The sequence below is a fragment of the Hippopotamus amphibius genome, chromosome 16 (assembly GCF_030028045.1).
Source record: "Hippopotamus amphibius kiboko isolate mHipAmp2 chromosome 16, mHipAmp2.hap2, whole genome shotgun sequence".
Taxonomy (NCBI): domain Eukaryota; kingdom Metazoa; phylum Chordata; class Mammalia; order Artiodactyla; family Hippopotamidae; genus Hippopotamus; species Hippopotamus amphibius.
The window spans coordinates 56,684,258-56,705,393 of NC_080201.1; the positions used below are offsets into that span (position 1 = coordinate 56,684,258).

Genomic DNA, 21,136 nt, shown 5'->3' on the forward strand with positions numbered 1-21,136 from the left:
TATTTCTGGAATAACCACTTGGAGTAGGTCTAGTTGTCTCCATTTTACAGATGAGGAAGTGGATTGGGATTGGCGCTCAGTTCAAGGAGGAGAGGTTCGGGATGTTTAGAGCACACTCCCAACCTCGTAAAGGAGGTCCTGCCTTGGGAATGACAGCACAGTGCTCCCAGAAACCTTGACACCCTGCCTAGCAGTCTGTGTAGGTGATGTCCTCCTCTTTAAACAGTAACCCTTCTTGGGTTGAGAAAGTCTTAGAAAACCCACTGTCGCCTATGGACCTTTCCCCAGTACACATGGGTACACACGTGACTCATCATGTAATTTCAGGGACTCTTAACTCCATCTGTAACAGTGCTGTGACCTTCTGTTAACCCCACAAGATAATCACCATTTCCGTGGCTGACTAGCATCTCCCAGGCCCTCTGGACCCCAGCCCTGGCCCGTCCTGTGGAGGGCAGGCAGCACCGCCTTCTCCTGAAAGTGCCACTTCTGCATCAGTGTATGTCCTCCCAGGTGATGGAGGCTGCAGCCTCAGGCGTGTCGGAATGAATCGCTGCCTTTCTCAGTTGAATAGTCATAAATAATTATCACTGCCGTTTGCCAAGCGGTGCTTCTTCATATTAGGCGTTGTTTTAGATATTTGAGGTACAGCCTCTTTTTTAATCCCTAAGATAAAACATTTGTTATTTCCATTTTTCATGGGGAAAGTGAAGGTCAGAGAGGCTAAATGATCTCGAGGACACACGGCTGGTCAGGGACAGAGCAAAGGGACATGACGGTTACAATCAAAGTGTTTCCCGACATAGCCAAATAGCCCCTGGGGAGCAAAATCAGCCTCTCTTGTGAACCACTGCTGACGGTGCTTTTAGAAGATTTCGGTTTGGGGGTTTATTCTCTTTTCTCCATTTTATCCCTTTTAAAGCACTTGAGCTGAACCCTCTTCTCGTTTTTCTCCCCAGGCACTGTCTCAAAGGGACCCTCCTCACAACAACTTCTTCTTCTTTGATGGCATGAAGGGGAACGGGATTGTGGAGTGCCTTGGCCCCAAGTGAACCCGACACTTGGCAGCCCCAGCAGTGCTGCCCCGAGGCATGCCCATGTGTGACCCCTGTCCCCTTCCCCCTTGAAGGCCTCTCCGGGCGAGGGAAAGTGAAGTCATTGAACCAGTACAGACCATTTCCTGCGAGCAGTGAGGTCGTGCAGATGTGTTGCGCCAGTGGCTGCTAAGCAAGGGGCGTGAGTCCTGGCTGTGGCCATGCCCGCTCGCCTGCACGGCCAGCGCCTGCCTGCCAGCCCCCTCTGACTCCTGGTCACAGCAGGAACCAGTACGCCTTGTTGCTTAGAAGCCTCTTGCCACCTTCTTGGCCTTAGTCCCCGCCTGATGTCACGCAGAGAGGAGCGTGACTTCAGGTGGGGAATAAGGCCCGGGACCCATGAAACACAGGGGACCACAGTTCCAATTGCAGACAGGTGCCCTTAGAGAGGAAAAAACATGGCAGGCGGAATGTATTTCCTCCAAAGTTTGAGACTCTGAAAAACAACAGGTGGCATCTGGTGTGCTGTTCTTGAGTTTTAGTTTAGGATTAGTTGAGTTCCAGCCTGGATTTTGGACGAGAGGAAACATTACCAAGTTCTCTTGGGTATTAGGGTGAAAGCTTGCAAATGGAATATTAGTGGGAAAGCTCGTTTTAAAAAGGCAGATGCCCGGGTCCCACCCCCTGGGGACTCTGACTCCCTGGCGCCGAGCTAGGACAGAGGAACCTGCCCTTCCCACAGAGCCCCGCGCTGCTGCCGTGCAGACACTCGCTCTGAAAGCTGTCACGTTTAAGGGCTATGTCAGTCCTTCATTTACCCCCTGAATTGCAGCTGTTCGTGTTTTTTTTATATTTTCTATATTTCCTTGGTTCTTTAAAAAGGAATGATAGAAATAAAGTTATTTGCTTTAGGATTTGTTTGTTTTTCTTCCACATTAGAAAATTCCTCTGGCAGGGAGCAATCCTACCAATTGCCTTTTTAAACCTGAAGAAATATCCCTGGATGCTTTAACATGACATAAAGATCCTCCCCTCTGTCACCATTCCTGCCACTGTTTTTCTGGGCAACGCAGCAAGCGTTAGACTGCTCATATTCTAGAGTGCGGAGAAGCTTCTGATGCTAGTTGTCTACTGAATGATTCAGTTAAGTAGTGGCTGTTCTCAGTGACAACAATTGTAATAATAGTAGAAAAAGAGTAAAAGTGAGCGATGGTCTTGTAACGTTAACGGACACAAGTAAGATGGCCCAAGTCCCACAGCTGGACAGGTGAGAGCTGACGTTGGAGCGCCAGGCTTGTCTTGACTCAGCAGTGCAAGCACATTCCAGGTTTCCTCACCCTCGCTTGGCTTCCTCCTCTAGGTAAATTGTCTGGCTAGTTTGAATGAATAAATCAGCTCCTTTCCTGCTTCAGGCCTGTTGCTGTCAGTGAAAAAAACCCCATCTCCTCTGGGAGGAAGAAATCAATTTCCCCAACCCTCCTGGTCACCTCTGCTCCCGCCCTAGGTGAGGCTAGGGCTGTGAGCCGCCCCTTTCTGGGCCCAATTGTTGAGTCAGGGGATCTGTCCCTGAATCTTACAGGGTCTTGGAAAATGTGAACTGATTACACCCTTTACTTTGTAATGTGGGGCCTTGGTCACAAGGGGGAGCAGGCGGGTTTGGATGGATTAAAACAAAACTGTCACTGTAAAATCGTCTCTGAAGCCTTTCAAACTTTTCCACCCCTGTGCCTGTAACGGCAGAGATTGAGTGATCCCGAAAGGACCCCTTGGGAATCTGGGGGGTGCTGCTGGAAGCTGTCAGCCCTGGGCATGAAACATCTTTATTTTCTTTGCTTCAAATTTCATATTTTCCCATATTACATGTTGGTGTTATCGTAAGAATGGGTTTCCCTAAGTCTCCAGGAAGTCCACACTGATTATCCTGTGGTTTCTAGCACCTCAGGAGATGTGTAGCTCACTTGGGAAGGGGGGTCTGACCTGTGAAGATAGTGCGTATTTTGAGGGGCGCTGGAGTTATCAAATGAGAGGAAATGGGTTCTCTGGGGCTGCCAGCCTTCTCCACCCCATACCCCACTTCTGTTTGTCTCTGGTACGTGTAGTAGCCGAACTTCATTGGGTGCTCAGTGGTTGAAGTTTCGGACAGAACGTTCTAGTGAACAGGTGCTACCAGAAAAGAAAAGAAAAGCCCTTGGTCCCGTTGCAGCCCCACATTCCATGATTCCTCTTTGCAGTGCAGACCCTTTCTGTCAGTTTCTCGCCTTTTTTTTCTCTTAAGTATAAATGTATATTTATTGAGGTATCACCTATTTGCCCCTTTACAGGTGGGGAAACGGAAGTTTAGGTTGTAGTTGGCAAGTCAAAAGAATTTAATAATAACAGCTAACATGCTCACGCTACCTGCCTGATACCTTTCAAAATACTTGTACTTTAGCTAAATGGTTTGAGTCCTCACAGCAACTCCGTGGGGGTAGACATTGTTGTGCTCGAATTGCAGGTGAGGAAGCAGCCTCACCCAGCAGGTCAGGGGTGGAATGCGGGCAGACCGGGAAGGCTTCTGTACAGGACATCTAGTAAACGTTCATTTAGTGGCTCAACTTTTTGTGATCTTGGCGAAGGCAAGAAAACACCAGCTTTTCCTTCCCAAGGTCCTGAGACCTAAGAGTCACCCCTGAAAACCATCAGTCGGGCCCAGGTGCTCAGTCTTCAGCTGAGTCCAGAAGTGAGTGGATTTTGTTTTTAAGCTTCTAATAAAACATTCAAGCAATATTTGTACAAGTCTAAGAGTCAAAAGATTCCTCTTCCCACGCCTGTCAGCTCAGTGTTGGCTACATGGCAGGAGAAGCTGACTTCACAGCTAAACTCGATTTTGGAGAAATGCGAGATGCTGTTTGTAGATGTTAGCTGTGTCCCCTTTCATGTTTACCTCCCAGAGGACACCCTGGCAGCCACTGAGAGTAAATCCTTCCAGACTGTCAGGTTCAAACCTGGACTCTACCACCTAGCCACATGAACTTGAGCAAGTGACCTTTTTGTACCTCAGTTGCCCCATCTGTAAGATGGTAACAGTACAATATCCTTCCGATATGTTGGGATTAAATGAATGAATACATTCTTTGAGTAGAAATCATTCAGTGTTAGCTGCTATCTCGCAGATTCACAAAATAACAATTTTTCTGCATTTTGCTTTTTCACACTGTGTCTTGGAAGCCTTGTCAGTTCAAGTTTGGGATTAACTTGCTGGAGGCTGTGCAGTTTGCAGGTGGCAGTGTTCTAGCCAAGGGCTTCATTGCCAGGTCCTCTGAGCCTCGGCTCTGCTACGGTGCAGAACCACTCGGCACCTGGATTCCAAGAGCAAGGGCCACACAGATGACTCCAGGTGTTCCCTTTCCCTCTGAGCAACTGATCCCTCCTTTGTTTTTCTGGGAGCCCTTTGGACTTCACTAACAAAATGTGGCCTTCTCTCGGCCTTGGTTGTCCCGGGGTCTCTGCTTCTTTCCCTCCAACCTGGATGGTAGGGTGGAATTCCCCACTTTCTGTCCTTAAAAAAATGGTAGGTTTGGTTCTATTCAAAAGAAAATACAGAAGTTCTGTTTCTGGTGTGCTGGGGAAAGCTTTTAATAGGCAAACCTCCCTGCAAATAATCTACATTCTGGAGAAAATACTACCCCCCCCCCCCCCCAAAATATACTGGAAGGCTTTGGAGAGCGAACAAAAGCAGGTAGATTTTGGAGGGGGATCGAAAGTTGCAAGAAGAGCCCAGCATAGGATGAGTTTTCTGGTGTTTGTTTACCAAAGCTTTAGCCTGAGGGAGGGCTGTAGCCCCTTGCACTGCACCAGGCAGCAAAAACTCAGGTGGAAAACCAGCTGTTTTACTGGCCTGACGATCTAGAGGACAGAGCCCTGTGTAACCACAGCTACTGGGAGGGAGAGCAATGGAGAAGGGAAATCGGAAGTTCTGTGTATAAACTCAGCCCAAATCTCAAGCTGACCTTTAGTCTTTGAGTGCATAGAGCAATCCAGCAGGACTGAAGTGACCTGGATTTGAGCTGTCTTCACCCACTGCACCGGTTTGAATCTAACAAATATAAATATCCCCTAAAACAACATTTACATCCTTTAGAGGAATACAACCAAATTCAGAATGTCTACAATGTAACTAATAACCAGGATACAAAAAATAATAGCACAGGTGTGCTCACTCCCTCTTGCAAGAGCACCGGAATTACAGTTACAACTAACTGCTGAACAATCATGGACAGAAAGACACTGGAGCTCACCAAAAAAGACACCCCACATCCAGAGACAAAGGAGAAGCCGCAATGAGATGGTAGGAGGGGTGGAATTGCGTTAAAATCAAATCCCATAAATGCTGGGTGGGTGACTCACAAACTGGAGAACAGTTATACCACAGAAGTCCACCCACTAACGTGAGGGTTCTGAGACCCACGTCAGGCTTCCCAACCTGGGGGTCCAGCAATGGGAGGAGGAATCCCCAGAGAATCAGACTGAAAGGCAGCAGGATTTGATTGCAGGACCTCCACAGGACTGGAGGAAACAGAGACTCCACTCTTGGAGGGCACACAAAAAAATGTGCTCACCAGGACCCAGGGGGAAGGAGCAGTGACCCCATAGGATATGGAACCAGACCTACGTGCTGGTGTTGGAGGGTTGCCTGCAGAGGTGGGGGGGAAACTGTGGCTCACCGAGGAGACAGGGGCACTGGCAGCAGGGGTTCTGGGAAGTGCTCATTGGTGTGAGCCCTCCCAGAGTCTGCCATTAGCCCCACCAAAGAGCCTGTAAGCACCAGTGCTAGGTAGCCTCAGACCAAACAACCAACAAGGTGTGAACACAGCCCCACCCATTAGCAGACAAGCAGATTAAAATTTTACTGAGCTCCACCCACCAAATTGGATTAAAGCCTTACTGAGCTCTGCCCACCCAGCCCTACCCACCATCAGTCCCTCCCATCAGGAAGCACGCACGAGCCTCCTAGATAGCTTCCTCCACAAGAGGGTAGACAGCAGTATCAAGCAGTATCAGCAGTATTTCATCTTGTGGAACTGAAAACCACAGCCACAGAAAGACAGAGAAAATGAAAAAGCAGAGGACTTTGTACCAGATGAAGGGACAGGATAAAACCCCAGAAAAACAACTAAATGAAGAGGAGATAGGCACCCTTACAGAAAAAGAATTCAGAATAATGATGGTGAAGATGATCCAGGACTTTGAAAAAAACTGGATGCAAAGATCGAAAAGTTTACCAAAGACCTAGAAGAATTAAAGAGCAAACAAACAGAGATATGCAACACAACTGAAATGAACAATACACTAGAAGGAACCAATAGCAGATTAACTGAGGCAGAAGGGCGAATAAGTGACCTGAAAGACAGAATGGTGATAATCACTGATGCGGAAAAGAATAAAGAAAAAAGAATGAAAAGAACTGAAGACAGCCTAAGAGACCTCTGGGACAATGTTAAACGCACCAACATTTGCATTATAGGGGTCCCAGAAGGAGACGAGAGAAAGGACCCAAGAAAATATTGGAAGAGATTATAGTTGAAAACTTCCCTAACATGGGAAAGGAAATAGCTACCCAAGTCCAGGAAGCACAGAGAGTCCCAGGCAGGATAAAACCAAGGAGAAACACGCCAAGACATACAGTAGTCAAACTGACAAAAATTAAAGACAAGGAAAAGTTATTAAAAGCAACAAGGGAAAAACGACAAATAAGATACAAGGGAACTCCCATAAGGTTAACAGCTGATTTCTCAGCAGAAACTCTGCAAGCCAGAAGGGAGTGGCATGATATATTTAAAGTGATGAAAGGGAAGAATCTACAGCCAAGAATACTCTACCCAGCAAGGATCTCATTCAGATTCGAGGGAGAAATCAAAAGCTTTACAGACAAGCAACAGCTCAGAGAATTCAGCACCACCAAACCAGCCCTACAACAAACGCTAAAGGAACTTCTTTAAGCGGGAAACATAAGAGAAGAAAAGGACCTACAAAAACAACAACAAAACAATTAAGAAAATGGTAATAGGAACATACATATCGATAATTACCTTGAATATAAATGGACTAAATGCACCAACCAAAAGACACAGACTGGCTGAATGGATACAAAAACAAGACCCATATATATGCTGTCTACAAGAGACCCACTTCAGACCCAGGCACACATACAGACTGAAAGTGAGGGGATGGAAAAAGATATTCCATGCAAATGGAAATCAAAAGAAAGCTGGAGTAGCGATCCTAATATCAGATAAAATAGACTTTAAAATTTAAAATGTTACAAGAGATGAGAAAGGACATTACATAAAGATCAAGGGATCAATCCAAGAAGGGGAGATAACAATTATAATGATATATGCACCCAATATAGGAGCACCTCAATACATAAGGCAAATGCTAACAACTATGAAAGAGGAAATGCAAGGCAGAAATAGAGACACAGGTGTAGAGAACAAACACATGGACACCAGGTGGGGAAAGTGGGGAGGGATGGGGGGGATGAATTTGGAGATTGGGACACCAAATTGTACACTCTAAATATATGCTGTTTATTGTCTGTTAATTGTATCTCAATAAAAGTTCTTTTAAAAATAAATAAATAATAGCACCGTCCAGGATACAACCCCAAATTACCTAATGTCAGGGAAATATGACCCATTCTCAAGAAAGGAAAAAAGACAACCAAGGGAACCCAAGTGTTGAAATTAGACAAGGACGTTAGTTATTACAACTGTGCTCAGTGAGGTAAAGGAAAATATAGGTGTGATGATGTGAAAGAGGAGGTCTCAGCAGAGGGGAGATAGAATATGTTAAAGAACCAAACTGATGTTCTAGGACTGAAAACTACAGTGTCTGCAGTTTAAAACTTCACTGGTAGACTTAATGCAGAACAGAGATGATGGAGAAAAGATTCCATGCACTGGAAACAAACTATTAATAGAATATATCGAGTCTAAAGAGGAATTTTTTTTACAAGAGATTCAGGGACCTGTGGGACACTATCAAGAGGTCTAATATGCATCGGATTAGACCCAGAAGGAGACAGGAGAGAATGGGGAATAAAAAATATTTGAGCAAATAATGGCCTAAAACTTTTGACGTTTGGTAAAAGATATAAATTTATAGACTTAAAAACACAGTGAATCCCAAACAGAATAAATACGAAGAAAACGGCCTAGGCATATCATAGCCAATATGAAAACCAAAAATGAAGGAAAAATTTTGAAAGCAGCCTGACAAAAAGAACACATTACAAACAGAACTTCGATTTAAATGATCCTGGATTTCTCATCAGAAGCAGTGGAGTCCAGAAGACAGACAACATCTTTAAAATACTAAAAGAAAACCATCAACCCCAGAACTCTATAACCAGTGAAAATAGGTATTTTCAGATAAAACGAAGAGAATTTGTTGCCAGCAGAAATACAGTATAAGAAATGTGAGTGGGGCTTCCCTGGTAGCACAGTGGTTAAGAATCCGCCTGCCAATGCAGGGGACACGGGTTCAGTCCCTGGTCTGGGAAGATCCCACATGCTGAGGAGCAACTAAGCCCGTATGCCATGACTACTGAGCATGTGCTCTAGAGTCCGTGAGTCACAACTAATGAGCCCACGTGCCACAACTGCTGAAGCCCACGTACCTAGAGCCGGTGCTCCGCAGCAAGAGAAGCCACCGCAATGAGAAGCCCGTAGAAGAGTAGCCCCCGCTCACCGCAACTAGCACAGCAACAAAGACCCAACACAGCCAATAAATTAAAAACTTAAAGAAATGTGAATGGAAGTTCTTTAGGCTTAAGGGAAGTTATCCCAAGAAAAGCTTGGGACTTCAGGAGGCATGGGAGAGCACTGGAAATGGTAAATAAATAGAGAAAAAAAATTTTAAGAGTATTTTTTTTCTTTTCATTTCTTGGAAATATATATGACTCTTTAAAGCAAAAGTTAATACGTGTCTTATGGAGGCTGCAAGGTATGTAGATGTAAGCTGTATGATAACTATAGCATGAGATGACGGGGAGGAGGAGTTGGCTGGCCTACGCAGTGGGAGAGCTTCTGCATTGTAAGTGATGTGGTACGATAAATAGCGAGGGACTTCCCTGGTGGTCCAGTGGTTAAGAACTCCCCTTCCAGTGCAAGGGATGTGGGTTCAATCCCTGGTCAGGGAACTAACATCCCACATGCCTGGAGGCAACTAAGCCTGCACGCTCTAGAGCCATGCGCTGCAACGAAGAGCTGGAGCGCTGCAATGAAAGATCTCGTGTGCCTCAACTAACACGTGATGCAGCCGAGTAAATAAATAGGTAAGGATGTGTTTGTAATCCCTAGAGCAGTACTCAGAAATGCTGAAACAGCAGGATACATTTAAAAGAATTCTTAAAAAGCAAATAATCCAAGAGAAGTCAGGAGAAAAGAAACAGAAACAAAAACCTGACAAAGAAAACAATAAGACGGTGACCTAATCCAACCAGATCAATAGTTCAGCAATGGGAATTCCTTGGCGGTCCCAGTGGTCAGGACTTAGCGCTTTCACTGCAGGGGGCCTGGGTTCAATCCCTGGTCGGGAATTAGGATTCCACATGCCTTGCATCAGGGCGGGAAAAAAAAAAGTTCAGCAAACTGTTCCTGGACAGGGGAGGCCATTGGTCGCAGGAGGAGGAAGCATCGTTTGCCAGGGGAGCAGTGAGGACCAAGCAGATCTTCCCTGCCAGATAGCTGGGTGGACACGCCACCCCCAACCCCACCTCGGGGCCTTGGGCCCTGTGTACAAGTATATAAACATGAATAAAATACAGAGGATAATATCATAAGATTAACACCCAGCACCCACCATCATTTTGCTACTTGCTGTTTTTTCTCACCATTATTTGTTGTTTATTTGTAGTGATAAAGGTCTAGTTCATTCTAGTTCATTGCTGTCTCTTGTTCTGTTGTACGACAGCAGACTTGATTCATCCTTCCAACCGCTGTTGGTACTTAGATGGTGGCCTCGTGTGTTGCCAACACTTGGACACCTGTGCACGTCCACTTCTAAGGGAGACACCCAGGAAGGTACATCCCATAGGTATGTGTGTGCATCCTAGCCTGATGTTTTGCCAAATCCCTCTCCAAAATGATGTTTCCTGTTTCCCTTGGCCTGGCCTTTGAGAAGGGCCATTTCCCCTGAACTGCCCCTTTACCAGTGAGGACGGCCGGAGAGGGGGCAGAGCTGGGGTCTGAACCTTCCATTCCTACATGGAAGACGGCACAGGGGAAGCATTTGCCCTATTTTCTGGAAGATAATGGTAGAAGCGCCCCTTCGTGTTCTTTTTTTTTTTTTTTTTTGCAGGATCTTAGTTCCCCAAGTGGCTATTGAACCTGGGCCCTTGGCAATGAAAGTGCTAAGTCCTAACCACTGGAACCACCAGGGAATTCCTTCCCCTTCTTGTATTAATTCAACAGAGGTTTTTAATGCTAGGCCTTATGGTTAGGATATGCTAGGGTGTAGCTTCATGGGTGAAGCTTCACTTTGATCCCAGATGTCACCTCTGCCTCCCTGAGGGCAGGGACCAGGTCCATCTCATGACGGACACATTTCCCAGGACTCCTCCTGGTGGGAATATTGAGCCCCCCTCCCCCCCCATATACTGTATCCCACGGGGATCAAGTGAGGAGAAAGCACCCCAAAAGCCCCTGTCCTCAGGAGCTTAGCTTTTAGTGAGAGCCGAGGAGGGGTGCATGAAGGCTGGGCGCAAGCAGTGGCTCCAGAGCTGTCTTTTAAACACGGCCACAGACACCCCAGGGTGCTGTGTGCACTGCCCCACCTCCTCCCAGGCAGGGCTCTCAGGTTCTCCCAGGCCTCTTGGCGAAGAGGAGCAGAAAGAGTATCCACTGTTCCAATCTGATTTTATTGAAAAGGAAACATACAAAAATCATGTACAAAAAAAATTAACCAAACATGTACAGAAAATTCATTCCGGTATCTACAGCAGCGCATATACAGTATCTTACAGGCTGGGCCATCCCTCCCCGCTCCCAGACTCCTCCCTCTTCTGAGTTTCCCCCCCTCCCTGACTCCCCGTCTCCCCCCAGCGCTTCGCCCTGGGGACTAAGGCTGGGGCGGTTTCCGCCAAAATACCCACCCCCCAAATGAATGCCAGTGGTCACACGTGCTCTCTTCTAAACCTATGCAATGGGATTGATGGGGGGGTGTGGGGGGTGGTCGTGGGCAGAGCACAGGATTCACAGTCTGGGCCCCTCCTGGCCACCCCCGGGTGAAGGTGAGGCAGGCATGGCAGGCCCACCACCCGCCGGCTGGCTCAGGGAAGATGGCTGGGCGCTGGGACGGGGCGGCCGTCACGCGCACCCCACTCTCTGGCTCCAGGAGGCTAGTGGTCAGTTTGGCTCATTTGCTCTTCACGGGCCCCCTCCCCAGGGAGGAGGGGGGGAAGCACCAGGGGCCTGAGGCCAGGCCCAAAGTGAAGGAGCACTGGGAGAGAGACCCCCCCCCCACCCAGTGTCACCCCTGCAGCTGGAACGGGCAGCCAGCACCAGCAGTCTTTCCTGAGATGGTGGTGGGCGGCAGAGGCGGGCGGCTCAGTCCCCACCCCCTCAGTCACCGCCGCCTTCAGACGCTGAGTCCGTCAGCCCTCTCTCCCCTGGCTCCTCGGCCAGGGACCCAGGAGTCCACATCTCTGTCAGTGCCCCCCAAGCTAGGCTGGGGCTGGGGCTGGAGTGGCTGCCCTGGCCTGCCCCTGGGACAGGCAGGGCTGGTAGTCCAGTATGCTACATGGTGCAGAAAAAGTCCCCCGCACTGGCCAGGGCGTCAGGATGTGGGAGGGTCCTGCCCCCCGAGTCCCCGACGTCCCCCGGGTGGGTGCAGGCACCTAATTGGGCTCCATCTCGGGGGGCCCACGGCCCCTGGGTAAGGGCAGGAGTCCCATGATAAGATTGTACAGGACCCTCCAGGGCGAGGGGCGGTGTCGCTGCTGCTCCTCTTGTCTCTAGGGAAAGAGAGTGAAGAGGCAGTTAGAGTGGGCTTGACTGGGGTGCAAAGGCAGTCGGGTCGAAAGGCAGCAAGAGGGTGGGGCGGGGTGGGATGAATTGGGAGATTGGGATTGCCATATACACATTACTAATAAAAAAAAATCAAAGTGTACACTTTAAATATATGCAGTTTATTGTATGTCAATTATACCTCAATAAAAGTTCTTTAAAAAAAAAAGAAAAGAAAGGCAGCAAGGAACGAGGCATGGCGCTAAGAGTGAGCTATGCCCTCAACCAACCCTCTGAGGTCAGTATCGTTATCACTGGTCATCGGGTCCAAATCCCGGTTTCTCTGCCCACCTTGGGCCAACGTCATCTCCTCATCTGAAGAGGAGACAAGGACGGAGAGGGTGCAGACAATGCCCTCAAGCACAGGGCCTGTACGTACAGTATTAGCTGTGATCTCCTAGTCCCTGGGCTCCAGATGAGAAAGTTACCCAGCCAAAATCACACGGGCTGAGGGGTGGGCTGGATTGCAGCCCATCTGCCCTCCCATAAAAGGCTGGTGAGACACACAGAAGGGAGCAGGGAGCCCAGCGATTCTAGAACAATCTGTGGAAGAAGTGGGAACGATTCGTCAGCTGTACTGAAGGTGCAAGGAAGTATGTCCAGGCAAAGCTAACCCCCTGCCCTTTCCCCGGTGGCAGGATGAAGGTTTGGGGTAGCCTCTAGGACCATCTCAGTTCCACAATGCTAGAAACGCGGGAACAAAGGAAGCTAGATTACAAGAAAACGCTCCCCACCAATAAAAATTAACAACAACACTAAAAAACTTGTGAATAGCTACAGTACTCTCCACTCCCTGTACTGAGTGCAGGGCCAGGTCCTGTGCTAATGAGCAGGGCCCACCTAGTCTCATCCCCGCAAGATGGGAAAGAGAACCCCATTTTACAGATGTGAACAAGAAAGTCAGATAAACCATCCTAATGGGTGCCTGGAGGTGGGCTGCCTGGTACCAGCCTGCCTCATCACTCCCCACCAAATTTTGCAGCCAGGGGAAGGTGGCAAAGGGGGCACAGATTGGCATAAATGTAAAAGCCTGCCACTGTTACACTGGTATGGAGTGCCACCCAGCACAGCCACCTTGGTGAGCAGGCTATCATTTACGAAGGCTGAGGGCTGGCAGACCACCCAGGTATCTACTCTGGAGATGTGCGTTTTTTGGAAGAGCCAAAACAAACAAACAAACAAAAACCAAAACCCCCAAAACACAATAAATAAATTTTGAGACATTTTTTGAAAATCCTAAATACCCATCAATGAGAAAATGAACAAGGATACTATATGTCAACCCAACAGAACGCTGCATGGCAGTGAAACTGAATGAACTAAAGCTCTTTTGCCCTGTGGACGAATCTCAAGCATAACATGGGGGGGGCGGGGTTTGGAGAGGAACACACACTATCTCACGTACATTAAGTCTAAAACGCCCCACAATCCTGAGCATTGTTTGTGGCCTGGTAAATATGTAGTAAAAGAATCAACACCTGCAGAGGAATGGGACTAGCCAATTTCTGAAGTTTCCTATGGAAGGGGGGAGGGAAAGAGGGTCAGGGAGGGAAACAAGGGGCTTCACAACATCCGGTTTTTGTTTTTCTTTGAATAAGCAAGCAGTTTGGGTGTAATGTTCAGGTTGGACAGAGCTGAGTGGTGGGCGCCCTGGTGTTTGTTATTCTCTGTTCACCGCTGGAGGCTTCAAATACTTTGTTTTAATGAGAGGCCTGGCTGCGGGCCTTGGGGGCGGAGCCTCCGGCGGGGCGGAGCTACCTGCCCCGCCCGGGAAGCTGGGTGGCGCGCCGCCGCCGCGCGGGCGGGTAGGAGGGGCGGGCGCGGCCGCGCCGCCGCTGCTGACTCACCGGCTATAAATAGCACGGGATATATGAGCCGCTCGGCTGAGCGCCGCCCTCAGTCCCCGCGGTCGCGGGCCCCGGGCGCGCAGCAGCGCTCGCGGGTGCCCCAGCTCCGGCCGTCGGCCGGGCCGTGCCAGCCGCGGCGCGGGCCCTACGGCGGCTCCGCGGACACGCCGCCCCTCCCACCTGCCTGTCCCCAGCGCGACCCCGCCGCGCAGGGCAGCAGCTGCCGCACATCTGGCTGGGCCGCCGCAGCCCCCTCCCCGGCGGGAAGTCCCACCTGCCGTCTACCCCTCCCCCAGCACTCACCCGCCGCTCATATAGCGCGTTGAGGTCGTCCGCCATCCGCCGCAGCTGGGCCCCGATCTCCCGGGCCCACTGCTCCTCCTCCCCCCGGACTCCCGGGGCCGCTTGGGTGGGGCCACCCGCCAGGGCCCCCGGGGCGCTGGGCACTGGCGACTCCAGGTGCTGCTCCGCGGGCGACAGTGAGGGCTGAGGACCTGGGGAAAAGCCGAGGGGCGTGGTCACACCCACCACCCCTCTAGGCCCTGAGGTGTCCCGGAGGGACCAGTTAGCCAGGGCCTGCTTCTCCCTTTTCTAGCCGCCTGATTTCTCTTCTGCTCCCCACCTCATTTCTAGCGATTCCGTGTTCCCCTTTAGGAGCCGGATTTCTCAGCTTCTACTCCCCAGGCAAAAAAGAAGTCCTGGGGAGGCCTTCCTGGGGTCACCTGTCTAGCCAGCTACCACTCCACTACCCGTTAGTCTGGAAGTGCTTCCTCTTATCCTACCTAAGTACTTCCCTTCCCAAACGGTGCCAAATTTTGACTGCTCCACTTAACAGATGGGGAAACTGAGGCTCACCCTAAGAAGTGGCCCAAGGTCACACAGGGATACAGTGACTGACTACACCCAGTCACAAGCCCCAGGTCTCCTGCCCTCTAGTGTCCAACCACAGTGAAGCCACACCCCCGGATGTGGCAGAGGCCTGGAAACCAGAAGGCCAGACTGCGGCTGCCTCTGAATAGGGGCCTGGGGGGGCTGGGATGCGGGAGATGCCATCCTGCCTCCCTGCCACACGCACATTCTAAGCTCCTCTGACGTCTCTTCCTCCTTTCTGTCACGCCAGGTCCTGCAATGAGGGATCCCTGAGACCTAAAAGCAGGGCCTCAGTTTCCACACCTGTGACTCTGGTCTAGAAATCGGGTCTCCTCTTGCTTCTGCTGCCAGGGAACTGAGCCGGGGAACTTTTCTCTCTCCTGACCTCTCTGGGCTCCAGGGTGGGGAGGGAAACTGGGACAATCTTTCCATTGCCACAGAGTGTGCCGGCCGGGATGGGGCTAGCCGGGCACCACGGAGTTAACAGCCCATCAGGCAGGGGACCTTTAACCCTTCCCTCCCCAAGACCCACCCCCACCCTTTCCCAACACAATGGCCCCTCCCCCTCTCCTTCCTCCTCCCGGACTGCAGAGAGGGTGGGCCCTGGCCAAAGAGATGCAGATAAAGGCAAAAGGCCACCCTCGACCCCTCCCCAAAGTCCAGAAGTGACAGTCACCTCTGCCCACACTCTCCAACTACAGTCCTCAGGGGGCTGCAGGGCACCCAAACCGGGAGCGGGGGGCTGGGAAACAGCTGTTGCCCCAGACCCGGAAAAGGCCGTGGGCTGCAACTCAGGGACTGCAGTCAGATTCCAGGAGGGACTTCCCACTGGCTTCCCCCACCCCCAGCCTCCCACTCCGTCTTCCTGCTTCTTGCAACACAAAGACCACACTGGCCACACCCTCCCGGTGGCCCGGCCGGCTCGCCACCTCCCCCCACTCGCTCCCACTTCTCCGGTTCCTCCGTGTCTCTCTTTCCCGGCTCCTAGCATCCCTGGTGCCGGGCGGGCACTCACCGTCGGGGCGCGGGCCTCGGGGCCGGCTGCGGGGCCCCCCAGGCCAGCGGGGGCCCCCCAGGGCAGCGGTGACGGCGGGCGGGGCGGTGGGGGCGCAGAGGTAGGCGGCGGGCAGCAGGGCTGGGGCGGCGGGGGCTGCAGGCAGGCCGGGTTCGCAGAGGCCGCAGGACACGGCCGAGGGCACCAGGCGGCTGAGGGGGAAGGGACGCGGGCCGTCGCGGGCCAGGCCCTCTACGGGCTCCGGGGAGCTGCCCTCCTGGCGTGCTCGGGCCATGGCGCTCCCTGGGGCCTGCAGAACAGGGCAGAGGCTGCGGTCAGCCGGGAAGTGCAGGGGAAGTGCAGGGCCCCACGATGCATCCACCCCACCCGGGGTACCTAGGGTACTCCACTCCTGGACGCATCGCAGGCTGGGCAGCTCAGGACAGGCTCCCACAACACACCCAGGCCCAGATGGAGGGAACTGTAGGTGTGTGCGATGGCCCCTCAAGACACCCTCCCCTCCAGGGGCTGATGCGAGGCCCAGGCTGGCCAGGATAGCACATGGTGACGGGCACACATGAGGGACAAGGGGCACAGGATGGCTGTCACAGCAAGGACAAGGGCTCACACAGGACCCAGACTTGTGGGTCTGTCAGGTGTGTGTATGAGGGCTGACAGCCCCACAACACAAACTCACCCAACCTGGGACTCACACGGGGCCTGGGCTGGAGGGTTAACTTCCATGAGTGATGGCCACACACGGATGGCAGCCAGGCACTGTGATGGCTCCCACAACACACATGGGGACTCACATAGGACTCTAAGGGGTGTGTGTAGAGGGTACACAACACACACACAAGGGCTCATGCAGGACGGGCCAGCTAGACCTCCCACCTCGTCTTCTATTTGCACAGAAACACTGAGATGGTCCCAGGACACACACACACACACACACACACACACACACACACACACACACAAACACTGACCAATACGTGGACACACACAGACCATGGGAAGAGCTATTCACACAATGCTTACTGGCTGGCACAACCCACTCCCTCCATCCCATATACACACGTATACAAACTATCAGGAGCTCACCCACTGACCCAGTGATAATAAGCCCACGACATACACATACACAATGCAGCCATCACAAGCACAGACAGAAACACACACCAAATAGGCACCACCACACTTCTCAAACACACATGCCCCTCCCCACAACACACACACAATAGATAAGACCTACACACCTCAGGACTCACACACCTATCAACACAAAACAGACCTCCATGGACACACACGCCCACTTGTCACCAACTCTCAGACCCCAGGACACATGTAAAGCAGGCACACACAAGACACGTCATCCGACCCAGATGCATCACCACATGTCGGCAACAACACAAGAGACGCAACAGCAGAACAGCAGACGTCAACCCACCCTCCTCCCCCAACCTCCAAACACCATCACCAACTGTCAGCCCCGGACACACACGCAGGCACACGCGCGTACACACACACACACACACACACACTACAGCTAACTCTAATCCCACACTGCCCTGGCAGCGCGCACACCTAAAGCACCCACAGAAAACACTGGTCTCACGTGACTCACATAAACACTACACACACGCAGCCCACATGACACACATGAGCCAGCCGATCAGAGACAAGCCCCTCAGACCCAGTACACACACAGACACACAGACACACAGACACACATGGGGGACGGGGGCGGGGGGGGGGTTCAGACACAGCCCCGTTACAAGAGGCTGTCAGCAACACCCACTGACTGCTTGGCTTACACCCCACAGAGCCCAGCTCCTCAATTCCCAGACGCTGCCAGACACACAAGGCAAACACAGACGGAGACAACCCCCCCCACCACACACACAGACACACACACCACGCAGAACTCACATAGACACCTGGAGAGAAAACAGACATCGGCACGCGGCAGGCACACCATCACAAACGCTGAGCTGAGACACATGCCCTGGAGATACACACAGACAGTCCACACAGGCAAGACACACAAGCACACACAAACACAGCATATCGGGCAAGACACACATGTAAACACACAAACAGCTCACTCAAGCAACACACAAACACACTACAACTACACACTATAGCACAGGCAGGCAACACACGCACAGAATCACCCCCAAACAGCACATACAGACAACTCTCACGGAGAACACACACAGGTACACCACACATAAACACAGCACCCACCCCACAGGCGCGGTGAACACAGAGAGAACCCCACACGAACACACATGGGGACGGCGCGCACCCCCCAACGGGCCACAGCCCCAACATTCCCCGGGACTGACACAACCACTCCCTGCAGACCCCAGCGCAAACTCGGAGCCAGACACACGCACACACCCAGGCGAGACACCTGCAGATCCACAACCCCGCACACGCGCGCTCCCACGGCGGGCCCAGACGCCCCCCTGCGCTGTCACAGCCCCCCCCAACCCCGCCGCCGCCACGTGCGCCCGCCCCGCCCGCCAGGCGAGCGCGGGGCCAATAACAGGCTGTTGCTGGGGCGCAGCCCCCGCCCGCAGGAGCCGCAGACTCCACGGCCCGCGAGCCGCCCCCTGTCGCCGCCCCCAGCGGGCGCGCGCCCGGGGTGTGGCCGCCCCTCCACGCCGTCCCCCCCCCAACCCCCGCCGCTCCCGGACTGCAGGGGCCGGGGCAGCAGGGGTCGCCTCACTTCCCCGGGGCCGCACTGGCCGCCAGGGGGCGCTGCCGAGCCCGCACCCCATTGTTTGTAAACAAACCCGCCAGACCGCTGAGGCACCTGCGCTCTCGGACCCTCGGTGCCTCCGGCCCGGCGCCCCCAGCATCACGGGGGGTGGGGAGGGGAAGAAGAGGGGCAGGCACGGTGTGGGGATGCAGCGTCCTCCCACTGCTCTCCGAGGGCACTCCCGCCACCTCCTCCAGGGAGCCCACCCGGCCTGGCCAGTCGCGGCTCGTGGGGGACTCGGCGCGCGCACACTCACCCCGGGGGCATGAACACGCCGGAGGGGACGGTGATGGGGGGGTGGGCGGCTTCCTTCAGGAGGGCGCGCCCGCCGAGCGCCGCTCGCTGCGGCGGCGGCTGCTGCTGCTGCTGCTGCTGCTGGGCTGCTGTTGCTGCTGCTGCTCTAACTGCAGTGGCTGCTGCTGCTGCTGCTGTTGCTGCCGCGGCTGCTCCTCGGGCCGCAGGCGCGTCCCCGTCCTGGCCGCCGCTGCTGCTGCTTTCGATGCCGCCGCCACCTCCAGGCGTCCGCTCGCATGTGGCTCGCGCCGCGACTCAGGCCGCCCGGCGGCTCCGGGGCCCGCTCGGCGGCCGCCCCGCCCCGCCCCCGCCTGGCGGGTCCCACGCCCCGCCCCCGCGTGACGCCACTGCCCCGCCCGCCGCGGACAAGTCGGGACTTGCAGGCGCGCGCCGCGCCCCCTACCTCGGCGCGGGGGGTTTCCCTGCAGCCGGGGGCGGGGCAGGGCCCGGCCCGGGGCGCCCGGGCGCGCTGATCGGCCGCCTAGACAGCGGGACAGCCGGACACACACACTGACACACTGACACACTGACTGGGACCCACAAACACACACACCCAGAGACGTGTAGGCAGACTGCCCGCCTGGCGCTCCAGGGTACACAAAGTCACGTGCTGACAGGGCCACGGGGACAAGCCGACTTGCAGACACCCAAATGCACACCCTGGACAGAGGCGTGGAGGCACAAACTCACACACTGACGCGGCACTCACACATCCGGACACAAATACATAACCTGGCTTGCTAACAGGGTCACTGGGACGCGCAGACTGACACAATGTCGGGGGCACACACAGTTGGACAAACACCCACACTGCTAAGCACACCTAGACCCACAAACCTATCGCGTTCACAAGCGTTCCCAGGTACCCACAACACACACACAGTTGCGGGCCACACTGACACAGGCTGAGAGTTGCTCAGGAAATAGAAACTTCCTGACAGGCACAGCTGGACATACACACACACACACACACACACACCACCTGTCACAGGGACACCTTGGATGCACGGCTTGATCTCCATGAAATACCTACAGGGATACAAAAAAACACACCCACACCAGCTCACAGCTGACATTAAAACTGTCCGAAATTGACCCTCACAAACACAAATCAAATCAGACATAAAAAAGACTGACCCTCCCCCCAACAGACAGTCACAAAATCACACCTGTGACGGGTTCCTGCTAACTGGTCCACTGATGGGACACACTCTGGAAGCATGCACATCTGACCACACTCGCTACGCATCTGGTGGGGGACCCAGGGCTAAAAGGAAGCCCCGGGCACCTGGCACGGGACATGCCCGGGCAGCCCCTTCAGTGACTCTCCCCCCGGGTTTTCTGCTTTTCAGTTCCCTTTCCTTTCTCAGTTTCCCATTGTCACTCCTTCCCCCACTCTGATGCGGTCACTCGGTGGTGTCCTGCCCTCCGCTAAAGACTCTGGGGCTCTGTCTCCCTTGCACCTTCCATTTCCTCTATGTCACACCCCAAACCAAACTGTGTCATCAAGAGGGCAGGCAGGCTCTGAGCTAGCCAAGAAGGGCTGCCAGACCCCAGCAAAGGTGGGCTTGTCCAGGTTCTCAAACTTGGCTCCCTCCAGGGCCACGCTTCGATTTCTCAAGAGCAGAAAACACAACTCTCATGTGTAATTTCCCTACTTTAAATATTGGGGACCAATTCAGCCTCCCTCTTTCCTCTTTTCTCATTTGTTTCCCCCTTCTTCCTTTCTTTCAATGTTTTCCTTCCATCCTTTCTTTCCTTCTTTCTTTCTTCCTTTCTCTTTTTTCCATACTATTTATTTATTTGCCTGCATTGTCTCTTTGTTGCTGCGCATGGGCTTTCTCTAGTTGCGGGGAGTGGGGGCTACTCTTCGTTGCAGTGCACAGGCTTCTCATTGCTGTGGCTTCTCTTGTTGCAGAGCTCGGGCTCTGGGCGCGCTTGGGCTTCACTAGTTGTGGCACTCAGAGGCATGTGGCATCTTCCTGGGCCAGGGCTCGAACCCATGTCCCCTGCACTGGCAGGTGGATTCTTAACCACTGTGCCACCTGGGAAGTCCTCCATCCAGTGTTTTTCAAACTGTGGGTCATGACCCATATGTGCAAACCATGGATTGTGAAATCACTTGTGTGGATCTTATTCTATTTTATTCAAGTTTATTGAGATATATTTACATGCCATAAAATTCCCTCTTTTTAGGTGTATAGGTTGGTGAGCTGGGACAAATGTACACTATTGTACACCATCACAGTCGAGATTTGGACCATTTCTATCAAAAACTC

At 52.8% G+C, this 21,136-nt stretch overlaps 2 protein-coding genes across 5 annotated transcripts in view; one reads left to right on the top strand and one right to left on the bottom strand.

Annotated features, from left to right (window-relative positions):
* SAE1 (SUMO1 activating enzyme subunit 1) overlaps positions 1 to 1,948 on the top strand; it is a 63,224-nt gene extending 61,276 nt beyond the window's left edge. Inside the window, exon 9 of the mRNA XM_057712140.1 lies at positions 960 to 1,948. Coding sequence (XP_057568123.1) covers positions 960 to 1,052 — 93 coding nt within the window. The 3' untranslated portion in view covers positions 1,053 to 1,948. The remainder of the gene's footprint in view (positions 1 to 959) is intronic.
* Positions 1,949 to 10,914: 8,966 nt separating this feature from the next.
* Positions 10,915 to 19,149, bottom strand: BBC3 (BCL2 binding component 3). Of its 4 annotated transcripts, none has more exons than XM_057713275.1 (4): positions 18,820 to 19,149; positions 15,815 to 16,103; positions 14,233 to 14,423; positions 10,915 to 12,030 (listed from the first exon to the last, which is right to left on the bottom strand). In XM_057713275.1, the coding sequence occupies exons 2-4, from the start codon at positions 16,086 to 16,088 to the stop codon at positions 11,914 to 11,916; spliced, it is 582 nt and encodes a 193-aa protein (XP_057569258.1). In that variant the 5' UTR covers positions 16,089 to 16,103; positions 18,820 to 19,149; the 3' UTR covers positions 10,915 to 11,913. The 4 variants fall into 4 exon arrangements, 3 of the variants coding, with proteins under 3 accessions (XP_057569258.1, XP_057569259.1, XP_057569260.1); XM_057713276.1 differs by lacking the exon at positions 18,820 to 19,149 and adding an exon at positions 16,507 to 18,807; XM_057713277.1 differs by lacking the exon at positions 18,820 to 19,149 and adding an exon at positions 18,213 to 18,260.
* Between the last annotated feature and the right edge of the window lie 1,987 nt (positions 19,150 to 21,136).